The sequence below is a fragment of the Leptodactylus fuscus genome, chromosome 5, assembly GCF_031893055.1.
Source record: "Leptodactylus fuscus isolate aLepFus1 chromosome 5, aLepFus1.hap2, whole genome shotgun sequence".
NCBI lineage: Eukaryota > Metazoa > Chordata > Amphibia > Anura > Leptodactylidae > Leptodactylus > Leptodactylus fuscus.
The window spans coordinates 174,017,844-174,044,632 of NC_134269.1; the positions used below are offsets into that span (position 1 = coordinate 174,017,844).

General features: G+C 40.5%; 1 protein-coding gene across 1 annotated transcript in view; it reads right to left on the reverse strand.

Moving 5' to 3' along the window:
- DOCK2 (dedicator of cytokinesis 2) overlaps window positions 1-26,789 on the reverse strand; it is a 522,773-nt gene that overhangs the window by 359,667 nt on the left and 136,317 nt on the right. The window contains exons 16-22 of the mRNA XM_075274736.1: window positions 26,713-26,785; window positions 26,523-26,626; window positions 21,415-21,598; window positions 20,113-20,210; window positions 18,231-18,320; window positions 16,265-16,365; window positions 12,460-12,594 (exon numbers count right to left, since the gene is read on the reverse strand). Of these exons, the coding sequence (XP_075130837.1) occupies window positions 12,460-12,594; window positions 16,265-16,365; window positions 18,231-18,320; window positions 20,113-20,210; window positions 21,415-21,598; window positions 26,523-26,626; window positions 26,713-26,785 (785 nt within the window). The remainder of the gene's footprint in view (window positions 1-12,459; window positions 12,595-16,264; window positions 16,366-18,230; window positions 18,321-20,112; window positions 20,211-21,414; window positions 21,599-26,522; window positions 26,627-26,712; window positions 26,786-26,789) is intronic.

The window sequence follows — 26,789 nt, forward strand, 5'->3', positions numbered from 1 at the left end:
AGTTGATGGTCTGGCCTTCTGACTCCCCAGCACTGCTGGAAGCGTAAAACATAAAGGGCTTATTCAGTTTTTTTAAGCAGAGGTTTATTCTTAGAATAAGACTGTGGGGACAGACCTCAGCTATTTATAGGGACAACAGCCCTTGGGAAAGATTTAACACATGTTCACACAGTGTTTTTGACACGCAAAATCCGCTCAAAAAACGTCTCCCACGGCTAGCCGCGACTGAATGCCGGTGCAGTGCACATGGAGTTTTTTGGCAACCAGTCGTGGCATACTGCTCCGGATTAGGCCCAAATGAATGGGCCTAGTTGGGAGGGAGTGCCAAACCGTGGAATCTATGTCAAGAAAGGGCAAGTCACTTCTTTTTTCCGCGAGCGGAAGCAAAGCACTCGCAGAAAAAGGAACCCATTGAAGTCAATGGGAGGTGGATTCCACGTCAAAATCAGGAACAAAAAAACCCAATGTGTACCCAGCCTGAGACTTCATTAGATGACAGAGGTGCAAAACAGCCATGAAAAACATCCATTTTTTTTTATGGCCGTCTTGCACCCAAGGAGAACCCATTTATACGGACCCCCCATACATTGCAGTATATGGTTAGGTCCGTGAAAATGGACAAAAATAGGATATGATCAGAGCATCATACTTTTAGTTGTGGCTGTTCTGGGTAAAGTTACCAACACTTTCTGTTCAGACATAAGAACACAATGACACAATGAACAAGAACACAATGACAAGTGACTGATCACCGCGCACAATTATGGAGGTGATGCCCAGGCTGAAACTCTATGACTTCAGAGCCGTGAGATATCAGTGATAACCTCTGTAGCACTTTCTAAATTTGCAAATTATTTATGTTCTTCATGGATAATTATTGAATGTATTAAACTCCTAATTTAATATAACACCATTAGATTTCTGTTACCCTTTGTTGACCTAAAACTAAAGGTCTGGATGTAAGTTATTGCCTGGCACAACTTTTAAATTGCGGACCATCGCTCAAAGCCATGCTTTATCTAAGATGACAACCAATTAAGCAATATTTAAAATGGCAAAAAGCAAAATAAAATTAAAAAAAACAGAAAGGTCTTGTAAAAATGTAGTTCCTTGTAGGTGGCTTTCTGCAAATTATTATTGCTTTTATAATATAGTTAAAAGCAATCTGCCATGAGGGATTCGGCCCCCAACGTGTTATCCAAGACAGAGTCAAGTTTCCACCCATGTCCAACTAGTTATTCGCAGGTTTCGTACCATTTACAAATTTAAATGCTGTAATCCTGTAACTTTATGAAGTCACGAGGGTGAAGCTGCTGTCTCACACTAGCCAATTTCCCTCTTGGGTTGATCGACATTTCACAAGCCACCTCCTCCTCTACCCCAGTGCCCTGCCAGGTCACTACACATGTGCCACATTTAGTGTTAGTTCACATGTAGTTTGTTGGTCCGGATTTTGACACAGGAAGCCGCGTCAGAATCCAGACCAAAATGTGCAAGCCGCGGCTAGCCGTGACTGTGGCGGCTTGTGACAGTTGCGGCTTTCCGCTCCGGATTAGGTCCAAATGAATGGGCCTAGTCCAGAGAGATTGTCTTGATGCGGATGCCGCGGAAACTTCCTCAAGATAGGGCAGGTCGCTTCTTTTTTTTTTTGCGAGTGATAAAATGAAGCCTGTTCTATCTTGAGGAAGATTCCATGTCCATGGCATCCGCGTCAAGACAATCCCTTCGGACTAGGCCCATTCATTTGGGCCTAATCCAGAGCGGAAAGGAAATGACCGGCTTCCTTTGAATTCAATGCGAGGCGATTTTTTGACCCAGATTTTGACGCGGATGGATTGCCGGCGGTCAGCTTTAAAACCCATTCATATGTGTCCATATGCAGCTTCTCTACCTGGAAACCATTTTTTTTGCACGGACACAAAGTCCTGCATGTCTGATTTTGTGTCCATGCAAAAAACACTGTTTCCAGACAAGATGCCGCATACGGACGCCGGCGGTTACTTTTAAAAAACCATTTAAATGAATGGGTTTTAAAGTTGACCGCCGGCAAACCGTCCCCTGTCCAGTTTCCCGAGGGTTTAGGACGGAAACCCCCGAGCGGACAGCGGCAGTACTGTGAACGCAGCTTAAGCATACCTATGAAGCATGATACACACCCACAAATTTAAAGACATTGCCCTCTTCACAACCACTTTCTTTTTACATTGTATCTGGTACAGTTGAAAATAAAGTTGATCTCAGTACATCTAACATGAATATAATTCTGCTCTTGGCTGGGCTGTAAAACAAAACGGTTTTATACAACTAAAGAGAGAGGGGATTATTTTCCCAAGTAGGCCTATAAACCTTCCTCGGTTTGCAGTCTCCTCCTCTACATCTGTGGCTGTAATGTTGCGACAGTAAACCTCCAGTGCACATATTGACAAGTTAACATTTACTAAAACAATATTAAATATGATTTGGTCTTAGAACTTCGGGCATCAATAACGTACATGAACCATTTCACCATAAATATATATATTTTGATGTTTACCGCTTGTTACGTTCTGAATCAACATTGACATTTGGCGTGTACTTCTACTGTTTGTCCAAAAAAGGACCACATATGGTGATCGCTGCCGAGAACTTCAGTGCAGGCAAATGCTCAGAAACCCAATGCACATTACACTTATAAAAATAAGATGGAATCCTGACAAGAAGCAATTTTATCTCAAACCTGGGGATGCTAGATTTATGATGAGAAATAATGTTCAATTTTCAGCAGTAGATGAAGCGCTGCAGAATAGAAAAAAATACAAATATCCTAATATACTGAACAAATTGAGAGAGTCAAATCTCATCAATATATTTCTTTCAATTAATTCAAAATAAAAACTGAAGTTGATGTGGGTACAAAAGATTTTCTGGCAGAAAGTAATTCTATTGGATAAAAATACAGCCCCTGTTTTATTAAAAAAAAAGATTCAAAATTACACAAAAGATCAGTCCATAATATAAAAAAAAAATCTAATGGGGAATTTACTATATGATACACGCCAGAAAACTGGTGATAGTGCACTTTGTCACATGACTAGAGATAAGCAAGCCGGTTTGTATAGTTTGGTTTCATTAAAGGGATCTTATCATTGGATACCCTTTTTTCTGACATGTAGGAATAGCCTTAAGCCTTAATACCTTTAGATGTCTTCTCTGCACTGCCATTCGGTAGAAATCCAGGTTTTCTTCGGTATGCAAATGAGTTCTCTCGCAGCACTGGGGGTGGGTACTCAGCGCTCAAACAGCACTGGGGGCATTCCCAATGCTGCAAGAAAATTCTCCAGTGACGCCTCCATCTTCTTCTGGAACGCCCTCTTCCGTCCTGGGTTTCAATCTTCTAGGCATGCGCAGTCGGCTCTGCCATCGGGCCTTGGGCAGAGACGACTGCGCATGCCCACTGCCACAAGAAAATGGCTGCTTACACCAGCTTACTGTATAAGTGCTGCAAGATAACTTATAATTTGCATACTGAAGAAAACCCGGATTTCTACTGAACGGCGGCATGTAGAAGACATCTAAAGGTAGGAGAAGAATAGCCTTTCTTAAGGCTATTCCTACATGTTAGTCAGAAAAAAAAGGTATCCAATGATAGGATCCCTTTAAGATTTTTTTAAAATATATAAATTTGACTCAATCCTAACATTTTTCAGTTTGATTAGTGGAAACTGATTAAAATGGCAGTCACCATACAAAAAGCATTGAAATAGTAATTACATAACCTTAGAGACCAGGTTATGTGTGGAGAGATTAGTCAGATAAGGGCTTTGAACGATATAGATAATAATACAATAATATGTAATATTAAATAATAAATAATATGTAAATAATATACATTTTTTTGTGGCCGCTTACACTTGCAGCACTGGGGGCGGGATTTGTGACTGCTTACACTCAAAGACACAAAAAAATGGACATGGGTATGTGCAGTTGGCTCTGCCCGATGCCCAATGGCAGAGCCGACTGCGCATGTGTAGAAGTTTGACCCCCAGCGCCGAAAGAAGACATGGCGAGAGGCCATGCAAAACAAAGATGGACGCGACGCTGGAGATTTCTCTAGCAGCATTGGTGATGCCCCTTGTGCTGCGAGAGAACTCATTTGCATACAGAAGAAAACCTGGATTTCTACCGAACGGCGGTGCAGAGAAGACCGGGGCCGGGTGTACTTTTTAGTTCTACCATTTTCGGGAAATGTTATTGCTTTGATCACTTTTTATTCAAATTTTTATCAGAATCAAAACAGTGAAAAAACGGCGGTTTGGCACTTTTGACTATTTTTCCTGCTACGGCGTTTACCGAACAGGAAAAATATTTTTATAGATTTGTAGAGCGGGCGATTTAGGACGCGGGGATATCTAACATGTATATGTTTCACAGTTTTTAACTACTTTTATATTTGTTCTAGGGAAAGGGGGGTGATTTGAACTTTTAATACTTTTTATATTTTTTTTTATTTTTTTTTTACTTTTTTTTTATTTATTTTTTTTGCATTTATTAGACCCCCTAGGGGTGTTGAACCCCAGGGGGTCTGATCACTAATGCAATGCATTACAATACTAATGCATTGCAATGCATTGCAAAAAATCATCATCTCTTTTGCAGGCTGCATACACCAGCCTGCAAAAGAGAGAATTTGCAGACCGGCTGGGAGCCTTTAACAAGGCTCCCGGCTGTCATGGCAACATGACGTCGGCCCTGGAGCATGCTCCAGGAGCCGGCGATCCCTGCCAAAATGGCGGCGCCCATGCGCCGCCGGGAAAATGGCGCCTCCGGCGCCGGAGGGGTTAATGCCTCCGATCGGTCCGGGGACCAATCGGAGGCATTAGAGCCGGTTGTCTACTGCTTAAAGCAGTAGACACCCGGCGGCTATGACGGCCGCCTGGCTCCCGGGCGGTCGCCATAGTTACAGACCCGACACGCGCCGTACTATTACGGCACATGTCGGGAAGGGGTTAATATAATAATGTACAGCACCATGGGATTAATATAATAATGTGCAGCACCATGGAATTAATATAATAATGTACAGCACCAGAGAATTAATATAATAATGTACAGCACCAAAGAATTAATGGTGCTATAGAAATAAATAAGTGTAAATAACTATTTTTGTATGCTGTATTTTTTCTGTTGCTACCATTTTTCATACATTATACATATACTATGAAGGTTATCATGTTATCATATCCTCACATACCAAAATACTCGATCTTTTAGTTAAAGAGTCAGAAGAAAAAAAAAATTAAATTCTCAGGTACTGCAGAACATGTATTTATGTAGGAGTGACCATTTACAATGACTTTTAGTAGTTTGCTAAATGACTTTTTATAAATTTCCTCCCTACTATAAAGTAAAGGGCACTTTGCACTGTCTTTGCCCATCACAACTCTTTTAGATGGACTGTCATAATGTGGCTGAAAGCTTGCCTGGAAGCAGCCAGAATCCATATCTCAAATTGAAAAAATCTAATAGTATACAAGTTGGCATGATGGCTCACCACTGCTAATATACATCAGAATATTGCATTTATAAGATTGCAAAATGGACAAAGGACAAACTGACATAGCACAGTCACATGCAGGATCTCGGAGTCTTTTGAATGTCCTCTGACTTGTAAAAGGGTATTGTTAAGAGTATTACATTTTTTATTTTATAAATGTATGCGTCTGTAGAACGGGAGCTCATATAATTTACTAATATACATGCCTTTAAAATTCTGCTCACACACATTTATTATATCAGTGCAGGCTCCTTTCTCCATGGATAAATGGTATAGTCCATGAATCAGCCCTATATTTGTAGGCAAACAGAATAAGATTAGACATTACAGGACTAATATGGACCATACCATTTTTTCTGCCTTTGTTAAAAACAGTGTTTGATAGAGAATTTAATGGAACGTAACCGTCTTTCCATAGGAGGTGGGTAATTTGGATGCGGACCTTCAAGAGGTTAGGTGAGGCAGTGTAGATCTCAGGGTGAAATGCCAACCCAGGGGAGCTCCTGAATATCTAGAGGGATTTAGGATGGCCCTGTACAGTTTAGAAATAATAAACGAGGCCGTCACATTGGAAGATTATATTCCCCAATCTGAAACAATAAGGCATAGAATCTATACTAAGTGCACGGTATGACAAATTGTCCGTCTACATACTGTGCATGCTTAAAGGGATCCTACCATTAAAACCCTTTTTTTCTGTGGATAACACGTCGGAATAGCCTTTAGAAAGGCTATTCGTCTCTTACCTTTAGATGGGATCTTCGCCGCGCCTTTCCTTAGAAATACCGGTATGTAAATTAGTTCTCTGGCAGCGATGGGGGCGGACCCCAGGACTGAGAATGCAATGGGGGCGTCCCCACCGCTGCCCGAGAACAGGATCCTGCGCCGCCTCTATCTTCTGCTGGATCCTCCCCTTCTTTATTAAAGAGGACCTTTCACCATATCCGGGCACAGGCAGTGTTATATACTGCCAGAAAGCTGACAGTGCGCTGAATTCAGCGCACTGTCGGCTTTCCCGATCTGTGCCCGGTGTGAAGAGTTTACGGCCCGGTACCGTAGCTCTTCTATGGTCAGAAGGGCGTTTCTGAACATTAGCCAGAGACGTCCTTCTGCCTCGCGGCGCCAATCGCGCTGTGCTGTGGAGCCGGGAGGAACGCCCCCTCCCTCTGCTCACACAGCTCGTCCGTAGACGAGCATTATCAGGAGAGGGAGGGGGCGTTCCTCTCGGCTCCACAGCACAGCGCGATTGGCGCCGCGAGGCAGAAGGACGTCTCTGGCTAATGGTCAGAAACGCCCTTCTGACTGTAAAGCGCTACGGTACCGGGACCGATAGTGCTTTACACCGGGCACGGATCGGGAAAGCCGACAGTGCGCTGAATTCAGCGCACTGTCAGCTTTCTGGCAGTATATAACACTGCCTGTGCCCAGATATGGTGAAAGGTCCTCTTTAAGTGGCGTCACCTCTGTCGGCTCTGACACTAGTAGAGCCGACTGCGCATGCACGCAATTGTGACCTCGGAACTATGGCCGCGCATGCGCAGTCAGCTCTACTAGTGTTCCACTGGCAGGAGCCAACTGCGTTGGCATCCGATATGACGCCGAAAAAAGATGAAGAAGGAAGGGGAGGATCCAGCAGAAGATAGAGGCATCGCTAGAGCCGGTTTTCAAGCAGCATTTCCAGCACTGGGGGACACCCCCATCGCTTCGAGAGAACTAATTAGCATACCGGTAAAAACCGGCATTTCTAACGAATGGCACGACGGAGATCACTTCTAAAGGTAGGAGACGAATAGCCTTTCTAAAGGCGATTCCGATGTGTTATCTAGAAAAAAAAGTTTTTTAATGGTAGAATCCCTTTAAGAAACACTAGTCTCCTATGTTTTAACAATAATTTCAGCTTCAGACTTTCCTGTGCTTTAATATTAGCTCTACCCTCACGACTGCAACAGATTTAAGTCTTTATTATACATATTTTGTACGCACATGCCTGTCAGAGTATGAAATTGTCTTGTAATTCTACATCATTCTAAGTATTTTGTAGGCTAAGTCAATGGTCCAAAAGTAATTGCTGTGAATTCCGGTATATAGAAATGTGGTTTTACCATATCTAATGAAAGCTCTTTCTGAACGCCATCATTGCTGCTTCAGTTTCCCTCCACGTTATAATGTCAATGTTCCATGTGGAATCTACATCAGAGCTCTGCATAAGATAAAACTATTGTGGATATTTCCACAAGCATCGCTATCGTGTATTTTACAGGTTTATATATTATTCAAAGGTAAGTGATATAAAAATGAACCATTAAGGGCTATGTACACCTTTAGGGGTATTTGGTTTTATTGAATTGCAGGTATTTTTTTAGATAAATTCACATTTGTAGTTAGGAGTTATTTCATATTTGCAACGGTTTGGCTTCAGCAGCTTTCATACATCACAATACATAGCAAGTTGTAGAATTTCATTCACAGCCAAACTCATCTCTACGACAACTTGGCTATCAACCTGGCTCTCTCCTCTCCTGAATGATATTCTAATCTTATTTATGATCAAATTGAAGATGATCATGATCAGCCTATGAGATCAGTCAGAAGAAGAGAGTGAGGGCCCCTTCACACGGCGTATGCGCTCGGCTCATTCCGTGCCGTACACGCGAGCGCTTCTAAACACTTCCCTTTCACTTTAATGGGAGCGCTCGTAAAGCCGGCTTTACGCGCGCTCCCATTGAAGTGAATGGGAAATGTTTAGAAGCGCTCGCGTGTATGGCTCGGAATGAGCCGAGCGCTTTCACCGTGTGAAGGGGCCCTAAGGGTGTAGACAATGAACCATCAGAAAACAAGGTCTGACACATTTACTAGTAAACGGCATCCTACAGCTTGCTATGTATTGAAATACACAGAAGCTGAAATGAATTGGTTGAAAATTATAAAATGAATGACAATAAATTACAAAAATACATGCATTTGAGTAAAAAAAAGTCCCCAAAGATGTCCATAGCACTTTATATTTGTTCAATATTTTTTTTTAAGTGTTATGTGCACGTATCCTTACTGTTCAGTAATTTACTGACAATTTTTTTGTTCAGTACATCTTTGTAGCATATATAAATAGATGTATGTACGTGCAAATAATTATGTACGTATATATACAGATGTGGACAAAATTGTTGCCCCCCCCCCCCGTTTAATGAAAGAAAAACCCACAATGGCCACAGAAATAACCTGAATCTGAGAAAAGTAATAATAGATAAAAATTCTATGAAAATGAACAAATGAAAGTCAGACATTGCTTTTCACGTCAACAGAATTTTAAAAAAATATTAAACTCATGACACAGGCCTGGACAGAAATGATGGTTCAGTAACTTAATATTTTGTTGCACAACCTTTTGAGGCAATCGCTGCGATCAGACGATTCCTGTAACTGTCAATGAGACTTCTGCCCCTCTCAGCAGGTATTTTATCCCCCTCCTCATGAGCAAACTGCTCCAGTTGTCTCGGGTGTGAAGGCTGCCTTTTCCAGACGGCATGTTTCAGCTCCTTCCAAAGATGCTCAATAGGATTTAGGTCAGGACTCATAGAAGGCCACTTCAGAATAGTCCAATGTTTTCCTCTTAGCCACTCTTGGGTGTTTTTAGCAGTGTGTTTTGGGTCATTATCCTGTTGCAAGACCCATGACCTGCACCTGAGACCAAGCTTTCTGACACTGGGCAGCACATTTCTCTCTAGAATCCCTTGATAGTCTTGAGATTTCATTGTACCCTGCACAGATTCAAGACACCCTGTGCCAGATGCAGCAAAGCAGCCCCAGAACATAATAGAGCCTTCTCCATGTTTCACAGTAGGGACAGTGTTCTTTTCAAGATATGCTTCATTTTTCTATCTGTGAACATAAAGCTGATGTGCCTTGCCATAAAGTAAAATTTTTGTCTCATCTGTTCATAAGACATTGTCCCAGAAGCTTTGTGGCTTGTCAGCATGTAGTTTGGCAAATTCCAGTTTGTCAGATTCAAGTTATTTCGGTGACCATTTTTCCTTCATTAAATAAGGGGTACCAACAATTTTGTCCACATGTGTGTATATATACATAATACAGTTGAAAGAAGAGAGCAAAAGTGCTTTGATTCCCTCTATTAAACAATTCAATTCACATACAAAAGTTACACTTAAAACTTTAATTTTTGGTCATAATTTGTACAAACCATGAACTAAAAAGAGAAAACCTACAACTGGAGTTGAATATTGAAACTTTTATCATGTTTATGACCATCTAATGTATATCATATAGGATATTGATAGGGGTTGTCTTCTTTTTCATGTATGTGGGATTGCTGGCAATTTTTAAAATGACTCCGAAGACAAAAAAAAATTCTCATAGCAAAGGATTCAATTATTGGAACGGCAGATGGCTTTTCAGCACTAAACAATTTAGGTGTTTCTGCTTATTATCTTTGAATGAGATTAGTGTGATAGCAATTACAGTGGATGCCTGAAATGAACCTCGCTTGTTTACTTCTTTATGGTATCACATTTGTGCACATTCATATTTTCTAATAAAACGAAAATACCATTTTGGATTTGTAACATTAAAAAACCTCAAAACACATAAAATGTCCACTCATGATGTAGGTCGAAGGATTGTTCATTCGGGGTTTGTATCCCAGTGATAGTTGCCAGTCTAGACACCAACACACCAACAGGCCACTTGAGTATTTCTATAAAAGGATAGGGAAGCATAATGAATTTTTGGCCGGTGTGCTAGGATTAACCAAACCCATCACATTCACCATGCTTCCCTATGGGTAGAACGTTGTAGGGCAGGAGAGATGGTGAGACTGATCACTGGTCTCAAGAGTGGGTCAACAATTAAATCGAAAGTATCAAATTTTGTTACCATTTTGTTCTGCTTATGGTAGTTATTGGTGTCATCAGCAAATTACCTCCACAGGAGCTTTACCTATAAACAAGTGTAAGGGACCTTTCACACGGCCATATTCAGAGAAATTCTGAGATATACAAGATATACTAGTGATGTCAGATCTGTCTGATCAAGACCATTCATTATTAATGTATATGTATTATCAGTCACCCCAATAGACAGTAGGGGGGCAGGGCTCATGCATGACCACTACTTCATACAAACCTCTGACTGTGGTCATGCAGTGAGGGGGAATGATGGACTCCAGCAATCCTACATTTATTATCTATCCTGTGTATAGGTGCTAAATGTTTTTCATTGGATAATCACTTTAAGGCTAACGCCCTGCGTAGCATCCTATGCTGCGGGAAAAACTGCGGTGACAACAGAGTGGGTTCTTACTGCAGCACTTTGCACAGAAAGTTCGTGGAGGTTTCCTCTGTGGACTTTCTACATTAATTATACCTATAGGGAAACCACTGGTGTTTCCGTAGGTATGACTGGCCTGCTGCGATTTCCAAACCCTCAATGGTTTTGGAAATGGCAGCATATATGTTACCTCCAAGTGGGGATGGGATTCGTTAGACCGCTGTGAATGTAAAATGTTTCCACCGTGGGCAAACCACATGGGGCCCTGGCCTTATTACGTCATTCTCCTTTACACAAATGCATTCATTTTCATGGTCACTTACAACAAGCACGTAATAAAGCTAATAACACTGTTATTTGACCAATTGCACAAATTAGGCATAAATATTATGGGCTGTATAGATACCATATGTAATTATTTCCTTGAAGAAAAGACATATTCAATGTAAATAGGTTACAGGTAGGGTTGAACAGATCTTGAGATTTCAGGATCGTTTTTAAAATCCGATTTTCAATCATTTTCCAGCTGATCCCGATCGTGAAATCTGCTCAATCGCCGATCGGGATATGATCTTTCCCGATCGCTCAACCTTGTTAATGATATATACATGAATAGGGTTGAGCCGATCTTGAGATTTCAGGATGGTTTTTAAAATCTGATTTTCAATCATTTTCCAGCTGATCCCGATCGTGAAATCTGCTCAATCGCCGATCGGGATATGATCTTTCCCGATCGCTCAACCTTGTTAATGATATATACATGAATAGGGTTGAGCCGATCTTGAGATTTCAGGATCGTTTTTAAAATCTGATTTTCGATCATTTTCCAGCTAATCCCGATCCCAACTGCGATTGTGAAATTTGCTTGATCGCCGATCAGGATCTGATCTTCCCGATCCCTATCGCTCAACCCTATTAATGATATATACATGAATAGGGTTGAGCCAATCTTGAGATTTCAGGATCGTTTTTAAAATCCAATTTTCTATCATTTTCCAGTCGATCCCGATCATGAAATTTGCTCGATCGCCGATCGGGATCCGATCTTTCCCAATCGGTCAATCCTAATTACAGAGTAATTCCAGCCAAATTGAGTTTCCCACTGCTATTTTACAATTGCGATTCTTTCACATTTTTTGGATAAACCAGACTGGCAGGGGAGATATATTTCCATTTATATATTGATGTGGTATGGACAGAGACTGCAGGAAGATGTTGTGTCTTACTGTCTTATTAAGACTATAATAACATTAATTTTACCAGAGTGTTGTTGTGACTCATTTATTTAATAAAAGCCTCACTCTACCTCATAGAGCGCACTGTTATTTGTAACTAAAGTACTTCAATAACACATACAAGCGGAAAAACAAGACACAATGTGAGATGGTCAGATGTTCCGACGTGAAAAGTCTGCAAAACGTATTCTGAACCCCATGATGTTATATGTTTACACTGAGAAACTGAATTTCGCAAACAAATGGGGACAAAGTTTGTCTAAATCCTCCAGTTTCCCATTAGCATCCTAGAGTAGAAGCGCATCATTACAGAGCTATAAATTTTGCAAGTCTTGTAGCAGTAATACTACATCTCAGTGGTATAGCAGTACTAATCAATTACAAGGTACTTCAAAAAAAGATGCTTACTGTGAAAATAATGTCCTCGACCGCACAATGAACTTGAACACATATTCCAATGCTTTCAGAGTCCTTAGAATTGGCTCACACTGCTCTCCTCTGCTGGAAATATCTAAATATTTCTTCAACACGGTCATTAGTTTCCTGTCAAGAAAATATTTCCCAACCAGATTACTGTTTAGTTGCTGTGCCACATCGAAAAAGTGTTGAATCATTAAACAAAGTTATTTCTGAGTTATGCATGGAATAATTTATTGTACGGTACGGTATATATGTTGTATATGCAGGATTGGAGTGAAATTCATTTAACTAATGATCAAAGTCAATCAAATAAAGGGACTGATCAGGATTAGAATTAAAAATTGCATTTTGACATAAATAGCACCAATTTTGACCACTGGTTGTGTCTGACATTGCAGTTCTTTCCTATATAAGTGCTGAAATGTAGTTTTATTTATTGAAATAAAGCAGATCTTGTTTTCAAGGGTTCGTTCACACTTGCGCTCGGTGTTTCGCTCGTGCCTTCCACTGTGTTTCCGCTCTCAGCCCCGGCGAAACAGGACAGGGGACGGAAACCCAGTGGTCAGCTTTAAAACCCATCCACTTGAATGGGTTTGCAAAGGTGACCACCGGTCTCCGCATGCAGCCTGTTCGCGGGGAAACCGTTTTTTTCAGCTGGACACAAAGTAGGACATGCAGGAAAAAAAAACGGCTCCCTGCGGGCAGGCAGTAGGCGGAATGAGCTTTAAGGCTGACCGTGAGGTTTCCGTCCCCTGTCCAGTTTCGCTGGGGCTGAAGACGGAAACCCGGCAGAATGCACAAACCGGACACCTAATACCCTAATACTGTTCAATTCCTTTTAAACTATATTTTACACTATAGTGTGGATACAGCACATTTTTGTTGTTATATTTTTTCACCCTTGCCTTCCAAGACCTATAACTTGTGCGGACTTGTATGTACGCAGCAATACCTAATATGTCTGTTTATTGTTTGTGTACATTATTTTTTAAATGTTTTTTTTTTTAATACTTTTATTTTATTTCTGATACTTTTTAAAAACATTTTTAATTTACTTTGTATTTTTTTCCTGTACCATAAGTGGATTTGATCCTGGGATTAATTGATCAATATACAATATACTGCAATAATTATGCATTGCAGTGCATAGTTGTCCTATGTGTAATAGGGTAAGTCAGCAAGGAGGCTGTTGATTGGCCTCATGGATGGCAAGACAACCCTTTGGATTCCTGCAATATAACTGATGGCAGTCAGGGAAGCTCTTGCCCTCTAAGGGGGCATTCACGCAGAGTAAAGTGGCACTGATTCTGCCACAATAACTCGCGGCAAAATCAGCATTGATAAAAAGACTCTAATTGACTTCAATAGGTTCAGTTTAACGCATTGAAATCAATGGGAGGCTTTTTAACCCATTGATTTCAATGTGTTACGCGCGTTAAACGGAACCCATTGAAGTCAATGGAAGTCTTTTTTTTATCAGCAATGATTCTGCCGCGAGTTATTGTGGCAGAATCAGCGCCACTTTACTCCGTGTGAATGCCCCCTAACCACCCAGATGACATGATCACCATTGATCACAGCATCTGAGGAGATAAGCTGTCCGGAATCAGAGGATTTTCCGACTCCCGGCAATATAATACAGCCAGAACCTGGGAGCCATTATCAGACACAGCTTCAGATTCTGCGCTGTCCCATTACACTGCTGAGCACTAACTATACAGTGCAACTTAATAGTACGGAGCAGAGCAAGGAGGGGTTAATGTACCATTTAGTTTTCTGAAAAATTACTTAGGTTGAATATCAAAAAACACATATTTGACATCATTTTGGAAGATTCATTTTTATGAAGTTCACTGTGCAACAGAAATGTGAAACAGAAAATCTTAACGTTATTTTGTGAGCCAGTCCGGTCTAAATATCCAGCTTACAGTATTCAGATTGTGTTATGTTTTAGTACTTCAAAAAAATATAACTTTTTCATTTTGCTTTGTGTCACAATTAGAGATGAGCGAGTACTTTTTGGATCAGCCGATCCGAACAGCACGCTCGTATAGAAATGAATGGACGTAGCCGGCACGTGGGGGGTTAAGCGGCCGGCCGCCGTCAAAGCGGAAGTACCAGGTGCATTCATTCATTTCTATGGAGCGTGCTGTTCGGATCGGCTGATCCGAACAGTACTCGCTCATCTCTAGTCACAATATTCTGACACCTATAAGTTTTTATTTTCCATTGGCAGAGCCCTTTGAGGGTTTCATTACTGCAATGTGAGCTGTAGCTTTGGCTCCATAAATTGTAATAAGTTTCTGCAGCATGTACAAGGATTTCTGCCGGCCCCATTGAAATGAATGAGACTTGTGCAGGAATTTCTGCAACAAATCTGTTGCACAGGAATACAGGCGTTCTATGAATTTTAGAAGACTTACCTCCATAACTGATGCATGTAAGGCACTAGTAATACCATTTGCTAGTATTAAACTAATGTATGCCATTGTAATGCTAATGTACACGGGGCCTTAATGCATGCCACTTTTTAAGCGAGCGCCTAATAATATTTACATCAGTTATGCTAATTGATACAGCGGCTTCCCAAATCCTAGCAAGATCATTTCCTTAGAGCTTTTAGAAAATCTATAAAATGTATATGCTAAAATATTAAGATTATCCCATTTTGCTGACCATAAATGAACCATTCATTATATATACAATGTAGTGTGATACAACACTGTAATTGTAGCAGGTCTAGTAACTCCTTTTAGATTGCTTTTAATTTATGCAGCTTTGCATTTGTAGTATAATGAACGCCTTCCTGTTCTCATAACCATAATTGTTTAAGTGAAGTTCTGGTTTGACCTTGCCCTGCGCAATCAACCTTCAGCACACATTCTCTTAATACAGAGATGTAAGAAAGGTTGGTGTATAACAATGACAGGTCTTCTATTAGCCTGTGTCTACTACTATTACTTAGCTTTCCATATACAGCAGCTTGTCTTCTGCTGACAGATCTTTAAAGGGAACCTGTCACATTGAAAATGCAATCCAAACAGCAAAGTGCATGGTATAAATACATCGTTTTATGACATGTGCATTGTGATTTATTGATTTAAATCCGCCCTTTTTGGCTAAGGGAGCTTTCACACTTGCGCTCTTTCTCCTGTTTGTGCATTCCGCCGTGTTTCTGTCTTCAGCCCCGGCGAAACTGGACAGGGCAGTCAATTTTAAAACCCATACACTTGAATGAGTTTGTAAAGGTGGCAATCTTTGTGCACATTCTGCCTGTCCATGGGGAAAACAGTTTTTTATCCAGATACAAACTCGGACATGCAGGACTTTGTGTCCGGCTAAAAAAAACAGACAGGCAGGAGGCAGACACAGATGGTCACCTTTACAAACTCATTCAAGTGAATGAGTTTTAAAACTGACCACTGGGTTTCCGTACCCTGTCCAGTTTCACCAGGGCTGAATACGGAAGCCCGGCGGAATACATACACCGGACACCGGGCGCAAGTGTGAGCCGCCCCTTAGATGTCCAGTGGGTGGTACTATTTGGTGACTGACAGTTTCCTATGTATGTACATGCTTATACAAATAATACTGTCACAGCGCTGGAGTCCTGGGATCGAATTCCGCCAGGAACAACATCTGCAAGGAGTTTGTATGTTCTCCCCGTGTTTGTGTGGATTTCCTCCCATTCTATAAAGACATACTGATAGGGAAAAAAATGTACATTGTACAATGTACAATGTACATGTACATCCTACAGTGAACATGACAATGATATTATGGCAAAACTTACTTATAGGCCAGTGTGGCACTAAAATGTTGCTTTATGTAGGCTTCTAAAACGGTGTTAAAATGTTGGAATTTCCGATCAGCAATGAGTCCAATTATGTAAATCTGAAAACCGTAAACAAAGAATTAATGAATGAAATGTAAAACAAGTTGTATAAAATATATTTACAAGAAATGAGTCTCCGCAAAACGTAATGTTATCACATACTGCTAAAATGTTCCATAACATCATGAAAGGGTTTGAGCCCTGGGTCTTTCAGTAATCCTGAGAATGAAGGGACTGCAGGGCTTTTGACTGTTTCACTGCAGAGCTTTGCTCCTATCCATGTGTTTTGCAGTAAACATAGCCTCATTGTAGGTCCCTAAAGTGGATGGGAGTGACACCATACAGGAGAACCTAGTGAGTCCGCTGTAGTGATTATATAGGGCCCCTTTATCTAGAACTTTAGGATAGAAAGGTTGTAATCCAACTCCCACCATCACAATGGCATATTTTAGAAATATACAATCATATTTCATTGTTTAAAGGTTGGTGTGGGAGGAAGCCAGACCAAAGTGAATAAAAGTTATATGAACCCCAAAAGGGTGGCAATAAAACTCTTCCTGTAGAAGGCACATGCCGTCATCAAGTGACATTGATGGGAATCTTACTGGTATAAAAAGGCAGCAATAGAAAAAATTCCGTCAGTTAAAGGGATATTCCCACGAACAGAACTATTTTTAAATTTGTAGATACTTAAACGTTAAACATTTTTGCACATATAAGTAATTAAACATTTTACAAAGTTTTAAATATTTTCTCTAACTATCATGTGGTCACAGTCTTGTTGTCTTGTTCGGTTGCCAGTGGATGCGACCATGACTGCAGGAACTTTCTAAGATCAGAAAATCCGCCATGATTTCCTTATCGTAGCCAGTTATCTTCTCATACATATTCATTCTCTGCATTCTTCTTCCCTTTTTGGGCGGAAACCCAGCGGATGCCTTTATAGTCTATGGGGTCCACTGGAAAATGCTTTTTTAAGCAGATTATATTTTTGTTCATAGAGTCCCCAAGTGGACCCCACAAACAGAAACCCGAACACAAGTATGAACCCAGCGTTCAAACACCAAGTTTGTGGTGCTACATTGTTTTGCAACAGAAACTTTTGGATTTTTTTGAACATTAAAGGGGTTTTCCCATGTCAGCCTTTCAGCCAGGCTGTATGCAGTGTCTGCTTCTCACTTCCTGTATCTCTCTCCCCCCTCCTTCCTCCTGCTGAATGGGACACAGAACACTTCTGCAGGTCATATAATCTGCAAGTTCTTGTAGAGTTCAAACAAAGTGTTATCTGTGTGTTTACATAGCGAGATAAGAGACTGGGCTTTATTATATAACTGCAATTATCTGAACTGATTGCCCTGCCAACAAGAGTGGTGAGTGAGTGACGTCACTTATACTATAGGTCCGTGGTTATAGCAACACTGTGTAAACAATGGGAGTTATAAATTCACATAGCAGGCAAACAAAGCAGCATTTCTAAAGCAATATATTACATAAGCTACCAGAATAGATAGGATCATTGAGCTGTGACAACCCCTTTTAATATATGGTTACAGTGTATGTATTAGTACACTTGTCATATAAAACAATGTACATGAATGTTACCCCAAAATACTTATTATAGGTGTCATTTGATATCTAGATACAGTTACTGTACTATAAGAACTACTCCACTAATCCATCAAATCCTATGCACAAAGTAAAAAAAAAGTCACTTCTAACCATAAAGCATTTTAGACTGTTTTACTCTTTTATCTGCAGACTACAGATGCAGGGATGTACTCTCTATAAATGATGTACACATTTGGAATTCAGCAAAAAGCCATTCCTAGTCTTAGCACACAGTTTATTTCATCAATGGGCTCATCACATTTTACATTCTTCAAAGATCTATAAGGTATGAGAGAAATAGGAGAGACGTTCTTACCAAAGCATCAAAGACTAGTATATCATACTTGTTTGAATGTGAATGCTCCATCATGATATTAAAGAGGGCATCAAGAGTATCCTGAAGAAACTACAAGGCAAAAGTGCAGATATTAGTAAAAGAAAGGAATGAGGAGCATTACATCACAGAAAACTGTTGGCTATCCATCATAATACTCATTAGTATAAGAGACACAATCCACATAATCATTACTTAGAGGGTAAGTTCACATGGAGTTTTTACAAAAAGACGGCTCCCATTGAAATCAAAAGAAGTGAGATGTTCATTCTTCAAGCCGAGTCGCCTCACGATTCGATCTGAAGAAACTCCCTCCTCCGGACTGGGCCCATTCATTGGGCCTAATCCAGAACAGAGTGCGCGGCTGGATGGCTTGTGAACTTCAGCCATGGCTTATTATATGGCGAGTGCCTCATCGTCCTCACAAAGTCATTAAAAAACGATGTTTCATGGCCATTTAAGTGTTCCCTTGCTCTTTCTATGCATTCTAAGAACTTGTATGTATTTTTTGGTAACTTTTTATCCCATTGACTTGCATTAGGATCGGAATTGGGATCGAGATCGGGTTCGAATGGAAAATGATCGGAAAACGGATTTCAAAATCGATCCTGATGCTGCGATTATTGAAAAAGCAGCTTTTCAGCTGCAGATTTTTTTCTGCCATGTGTAGATGGGATTTGCCAGGATTCTATTCACTTTGCAGGTACTGTAAAACGCAGCATTTAAATAAAGTGGGTGTAACATCTCTGCCTGTTCGGATCTCTGCGCCACCCTCTGCTCGTGTGCTGTGGCGCAGGAGGCGTGTGCAGTTTGATAATTTGCTTAAAGTTTTTAGTTGCACTGTGTGAACACGGCTCTAGTTCTGTGATTGTATTTGCACCACACCCATCTTCTGCCCTTGTTGCCTCTGTCCATTCAGTGGTTAAATTTTGTGTTGCCTGTGATTGACAACCGGCCTTCCTGTCAGGTTCAGGGTGGGTTCTTCCTCCCCTATTTAGTCTTTGCTCACATTCACACTGGTGCCTGTTATTGCCTCGTGCTTGCTGGCTTCTCTACTGTCAATTTACTTGTACTCTTACTGAACGCTGGCTAGCTGACCTCCCTTTGTTGTTGTTCGTCTTGTCTGCGTTTTGTGTATCACTTATACAGGAAGGGAACCTCTTCGTGGTTGCCGCCTATTACGTAGGATAGGGCCTGGCAATAGGAAGGGACAGTTGGGGGCTTCAGCTTAGGGCTCACTGTCCCTTGTGCCCCTTCCTCCAGGGTTCGCCAGCAGCTTCTGGGGAATTATCATTTGGCTATTCCCTAACAGTGGGACTTCACCCTGAAGGGTTTTTTTTCAATAATGACATTTATCCATAGCCACAGTACGAAATGTCTGATCTTTGAGTTTTAGATCACTGAGACCCCTACTGATCACCACAACCAGGGTCCTTGAGAGCCCCTTGTGAATGGAGTGGTGATGAACATAATTGGGTACTATTTCATTCACTTCTATAAGACTTCTCAAGTCTGAAGAACTCTTGAATATATAATTCAATCTCTCTTTAAGGTTCATCTTAAACTAACTCTTGTGAATATAAATTAGCAGGCTAAACATTTACCACTGTGTCTATAATCATAGCGGGTAAGGTGTAGAATTTTTTTTTTGTTATTGGAGCCTATATGTAAAGGGATATTTTGTCCTTTTCTGTTTTATCTCGCATCATACAAAGAGATGGTTGATAACAATGTTGTACATCAAATGGTATCTACCAGAAATTCTAGATGAAAAAGTATTTTGATACATTATGGATTAAGGATCAGAATTTCTCCACATCAAGAAGCAATCCTTTAATACAGACAATATGAAGAAGGCACATACTTTTACAACTTCCTCTCCATCCACAATTTTAAGTTTTTCCAAATTTTCTTGCAGAAGTTCAGGCTTCATGCGCCATTTCAGAAGTCCAAGTAGACCAACTAAAATATTAAAAAATGTTTGTACTTGTTACAAATATATTAAATAATATGCACAAATCTGCATTTGATACACATTAAGATATTAAGCTGAAGCCTGGTTCACATCTGTGTTCGGTAATCCGTTTGGAGAGTTTACATGGGGACCACCCACACGGAATACCTAACGCATTGACAACCGGTGAGTTTATGAAAGCACACGGACCCCATTGACTATAATGGGGTCCATGTGCTTTCTGCACGGTGTCCACACGGAACATGTGGAAAGAAAATTACATCTTGAACTACTTTTCTCTCCGCATGACTTGGGCAGACACCGCACAGAAAGCACATGCACCCCATTATAGTCTATGGGGCCTGTGTACTTTCACTGGTCACTGCATGTCAATGCGTTCGGTACTCCGTTCAGGGGGTCCCCATGCGAACTCCCCGAATGGATTACCAAACACAGATGTGAACCAGGCCTGAGGACCCACATAGCAAAGCACAGCAAAAAAAAAAAAAACACTGCGCAATTTTGCAGACTTTCCTCTGTAGACTTTTCCTCTGTGCTCTGCAGACTTTCTGCTACTATTATACCAGCATTTCCACAGGTATAATTGACATATCCCATCCACTTTGCAGGGATTGTAACATGCACGTTTGTGTTTGCACAACATGGTCACGATTTTGTCATGGCATTTTAGGGGGAGTTCACACGATGTAATGTGCAGCATGATCTGGTACGTATACGGCGTGTTAGAGTTTGCGCGCCGTAAAAGCTCCCATTGATTTCAATGGGAGTTAGGATCGTATACGGCACGTTATTTTGCGGTCGTGATTTTGTGGCCGCAAAATAACACGCCGTATACGATCCTAACTCCCATTGAAATCAATGGGAGCTTTTACGGCGCACAAACTCTAACACGCCGTATACGGCACGTCAGATCACGCTGCACATTACATCGTGTGAACTTCCCCTTACAGTCTCTGCAAAGTTGATGGGATTCTGGCTAATCCCATCAACACATTGCAGAAAAATATTCGCAGCAGACATAATGCGATTTCAAAAACTGTTGTGTTTTTGTAAATCGCAGAATGTAAATGACCTATGGAAAAGCTGGCGTTTTCCAAATAGAAGCAAAAAGTCTGCAGAGGAAAACTTCACATACAAAGCACTTACGGAATAAAACGGAATCGGTCTTTATTGAAGACACATAGAACATACCATTTTGTGTCAATTTGGTGGAACATACAAGTGTTGAAATAGAAAAGGAATCACGTGAACTAACGGACAGTCCACCAGAACTGCTGCTGTTTCTGCTAAAAGATGAACTTTTCATGTCCATTTGATGACGAGTTGAAGGAAGGGACAGATAAGTGCCAGCATCTTCCATTTTCTTACCATCACCCTGGAAAACATACAATTGAAGGAGAGTTTATTGACAAAAAAAAAAAAAAAAAAACAGATAGTGGGAACAGGGACATTGTACTGTATAGTGCTCACAGTTATAGTGCAGACCTGTCTCAATGGTTACCAAATACAAACGAACCCTGTATAGTGTTCCTGCTATTTTCAATTGCTAATACACAGAAGGAAAGAGGGCACTACTGACATATTTAGCAGTGCTATCCTGAAGAAATATTATTTATGACTCACATCAGTTCACAAACTAGTTTCCATAAACTAGTAGATGTTCAATTAAAAAAATCTCTGGGATTGTCTCTTGGAGAGACAGATACACATTTTATTTTTGCTTTGTTTGCATAAGCAGGTTTGGTGGTTTGTGGCAGACCCATCTATCTTAGGACTGGTTTACATCTGCGTCGGTAATCTGTTCGGGGAGTCCACATAGGGACCACCTGAACGGACTACGGAACGCACTGGCAAGTGGTGAGCAGTGAAGGCACATGGACCCTATAAAATATAATGGGGTCCATGTGCTTTCCGCATGGTGTTCGCACGGAACATGTAGACAGAAAAGTACTTAATGATCTACTTTTCTCTCTGCATGACTTGTGCAGATACTGCTTGGAAAGCACACGGACCCCATTATAGTCTATGGGGTCCATGAGCTTTCACTGCTCACCAGAGACTGTGCGGAAAGCACACGGACCCCATTATAGTCTATGGGGTCCATGTGCCTTCACTGCTTACCACTTGCCAATGCATTCTGTAGTCCGTTCAGGGGGGTCGCCATGTAGACTCCTCAAATGGATTACCGACGCAGATGTGAACCAGGCCTTATTCCAATGATATCAGTAGTCATGCAGGGAACTCCAGATGGTCCCTATTCCCTAAATCAGTGCTTTAGCCCTTTCTTTCCTAGAATCTCTGGATTTCCAGAAAATGATAGCTAGAGTAAACCAACATTATTCCTATGTGTGATATTAAAGATTTAGATAGAAAATCAGCCTGTTGATTGCCATTAACTTATTACCAGGAGACACATTTTTTATTTATTTTTTTCTCTTTTTTTTAAATTATTTTTTCCTTCTTTTCACTTCTATAAATTTGAAAAATAAAAAAAGAATATCGATGAGGGGGGACAAAAGGTCTTCATGGCTCAAGAAATTTGTGGCATATCTTATGATTTGATCAGATGTAAATAAGCCTTTAAGGGGTGGTTTTTTGGCCGCGGTATCCCACTCCTAATTAGGTCTGAACGAATGGGCCTAAACAGGAGCGTGTCTTGAGCCGTGAATGCCGTGTCTGACTCAGCTGCGGAATCCGCGGCAAGTTAGGGCATGTCGCTCCTTTTTTCGCTACCAGCTTGAAGTCAATGGGAACCATTTTTGGAGGCAGATTTTGAGGCGGATTCTTCATCAAAATCTACCTGCAAAAAACTGCAATAAGATAATTTTTCTTTCTGTCCCAGTCTACACAGCAAAGCTGACAACTGAGCAATAGAAATCAGCCTACCAACCTCTCATATCGGCTCCAGTAGCCAATGTGAAAACTAGGATATAAAAAATTTTTGTGCATGGGTTATAACATAAAAAAACATAAAAATAAATAAATATATGTTTACTATAAAAGCCTGACATAAATCATATAGAATTTCCTTATTATATATTGGCTTTAGTGAACGTAACATCAGGTGTTTCTCTTCTTATATAAGAAATATTGCATGTTACATTATACAGAAGGTAGAAAACAGACACTGTGTGAGTGTATTGTCCTGGAACAAACACAGCAGCCAGTATCAGTGGCTTGGAGGTGTAATTTAATTAACCGGGAGTGCTAATGTAAAGTCCCATTGGAACATAAAATAAAGAACATATAAAAAATGTGTAGTAATAAAGAAAGATCATTCAGCGTGTGTAGAACAATAAAACAAGAAATAATCACACTGTCCTCTGCAATGGATCAGTGCTAGCAAACATAAATTTCCTCTGATGAACTGACCAGTCACGGACTGAGGATTAAGTATTGAGGGAAAGTGCATATACAAAACATTCTTTCAAGTTCAATGGGCTGCTTACAATCCTGACTGAAACTGCAGTGCTAGGGAAAAAAATGTCACACTGGCAAGTAATATACGCAATATATGTTGTATTAAAGGAACCGTTCAGGAGAAAATTATACAGCGTCTTATACCGAGTGTGGTGCCTAAGGTATAGCCGATAAAGAGGGACATTTATGTTTCATTGTGTAAAAGATACATTTTTAAAAATTTATATTGTCTTGATTTTTTTTATTTAAATATTAGCACAAAAAAATGATTTGAATACATACAATAATAAAATAATATAATATATAAGCTTGAGCCTATTTGTAGGAGCCAGATAGACAGTCTTTTGGACAATATAACATATTAAATTTGTAACGTATACTCATTTCCAAGGTCAATAGTAGAGACATTTAGGGCAAGTTTACACAGAAATTTTTTGGTCAGGATTTTGAAGCCGTATCCGCCTCAAAATAATGACCAAAAAGACGGCTCCCATTGAAATCAATGGGAGCCGCTCAGGAGTTTGTTGGCTTGTTCCAGCTCCCGGAAAAAGAAGCGAGATGCTCATTCTTCAGGCCGTTTCGCCTCGCAATTCGACCTGAAGACACTCCCTCCTCCCGACTAGGCCCATTCATTGGGCCTAATCCGGAGCGGAGTGTGCGGCTGGATGCCGGTGCAGTGCACCGGTTTTCAGTCGCAGCTACCCGGCTTTTGGTCCGGAACCTGAGGCGGCCTCTGCTTCAGGTTCTGGACCCAAAAACTCTGTCTGAACTTACCCTAAAAGAATTATCTCACAACAATAACCTATTACCTACCCATAGAATAGATAAGTCATTGTCATGTATGCGTGTTTCTGTTTCGTTTAAAGTCTATTGGACGGAGAGAGGTAGCCAAGTACCGCTCTCTGCCATCTTCGTCAGTCCCATGGAGATTGAATAGTTTGGCACCTTCTATTAAAAAAAATGTTCTTATAGTCAGTGGAAGTCCTAGAAGTTGGACACCCAATGATCAGACATTTATCAGTTATCCTGTGGATAGGTGATAATTTGTTAGCTTGGGTTAGAGCAATTTGGGTCAAAAATCAGGACTGTGCCTCAAAAAAAGATGGGCATTTGTAGGTATGCCAGATAGAGACGTTAATGATTCAAAAAAAAATTAAAAAATGAAGTAATGACCCCTTCTTCAGGCTTGATACAAGTTATCAGGGTTTCTGGAGTGTTTCTTTAACCTCTTCCGGACCGCCCATAGAGTATAAACGTCCAGGATGTGGTTACCTAGTTCTGACAGGATCTACCGGTACATCCAATCAGAACACAGCAGCTGCACGGAGATCGTGCAGCTGTTGAAGCTGGGAGCTGGCTGTAACTTCCAGAGAGATGGCAGGGAAGGTTTATTCCCTTCCCTGCCTTCTCGATCGCTGTGTATACAGCGCTCAATGTGCACTGTATACACAGCTATGGGCGCCGCCATGATGCGGCCGCCCTCTGACCCGGCGGTCACGTGATCCGCCGGGAGCAGTGTCTTACAAGAGCTGCTGGGTCCTACAGGACCTAGATCAGCTCTGTAAGTGTAAAGAACAGTGTGCAGGAGGCTGTATTCCTCCTGCAACTGAGGCTAAATGTAACAGCCTCAGTTATAGGGGAAATCAGCCTTCCTAACAAAAAAAAGTGATCAGATGTCCCCAAAGGTCTCTTATGACCTTATGGGGACACAATCTGAAAAAAAATAAAATAAAATAAAATATAATAAAAAAGTTTTAAAAAATGAAAATAAAATAATTCAAAAAAATAAATAAAATAATACGCTAATAAAACGCTGTTATTAAAAGTTATAGCCCCACCCCTGACAACACCATACAAAATAAAAATTACCATAAAGGAGAGGAAAAACTATTTTATCATTTTATAAAAATTTTCAGTAGCACTTTGTGTTATTAAATAAAAAAAAATAAAGTGAAAACAAGACACAATTTCCCTCCTATTTTGTTTATATTTTCCCAGATATAAAAAAAAAATTAAAACACATTCGAAAATAAAAACAACATAAAAATAAAGCCCTATGTGTCCCCGAAAAAAGACACAAAAATTAGTTGACTGATTCATACAAGAAAAATGTTACAGCCCTTAAAACCGCACATACAAAAAAAACCGAAAATGTGTCTGGTCCTGGACCACAAATTGGCCCGGTACTGAAGTGGTTAAGATGGTTCTAATTAAGTAAAACTACAGAATTAGAATGTAGATATTGCCCACCAAGCTGCTGTTTTTATTCCACAACATGCCTTTCACTCCAGTTTCCCTTGTACTAGTTTTAATAAAAACCAGGAGCACTGAATTTTTTTGCAAGTAAGGATAATGCCCCTCGTAGCGAATTGCTGCAATACAATGCTATGGAAAAACCACGTTGGAAACACATTGCAGAGTGTTGCTCTGCAGATTTTCTGCCCCTATTACACCTATATGGAAAACGCCAACTTTTCCTTAGGTACAATTAATATGCTGCGATTTTCAAAAACGGAATCGGAAAAAATTTTCGCAGCAAATTTTTTTCTGCAATGTGTGGATGGAATTAGCCAGAATCCCATAAAGTTTAAAGGTACTGCAAAATGCAGAATTTCTGCTGCGGCCAAAATGCTACATTTTCACAAGATGGGGCCCTGGTCTAAGATTTTACTCTTTCGGAAGGAGTTAATAAGGTGGTGATGCAATCCCCAATATGACTAGCAGCGATGCTGTTTCAACCACAATTTTCGATAGTCATAAATGCATTTAAATGACAGACTTCTTCTATTTCTGCATTGATGCAGATACAATTGGTAGCTAAGTAGGCTGTTATTGAAGTCTGTACAACATATAACAAGTATAATTTGTGAGAACTCTACCTTTAATACCACCAAGTCATGGCTGCCATCATGCAACGTTGTTCCATCATCTTTCATCAGCTTCACGTAGGCCATTGCAAAGTTCCTCTCTCCTTTGTCTTTGGCTGGTTACAACAATAGAAATACAATAAAACAGGATTCACATACAGTATATGAAAACATACAATATATAAGAAAAGACGCCACTCACATTCCATAGATGACCTGTGTCTAAACATGAACCGCAAGTGTATTCGCTGCATTTCTTCAATTGGAACAGCAACCTTA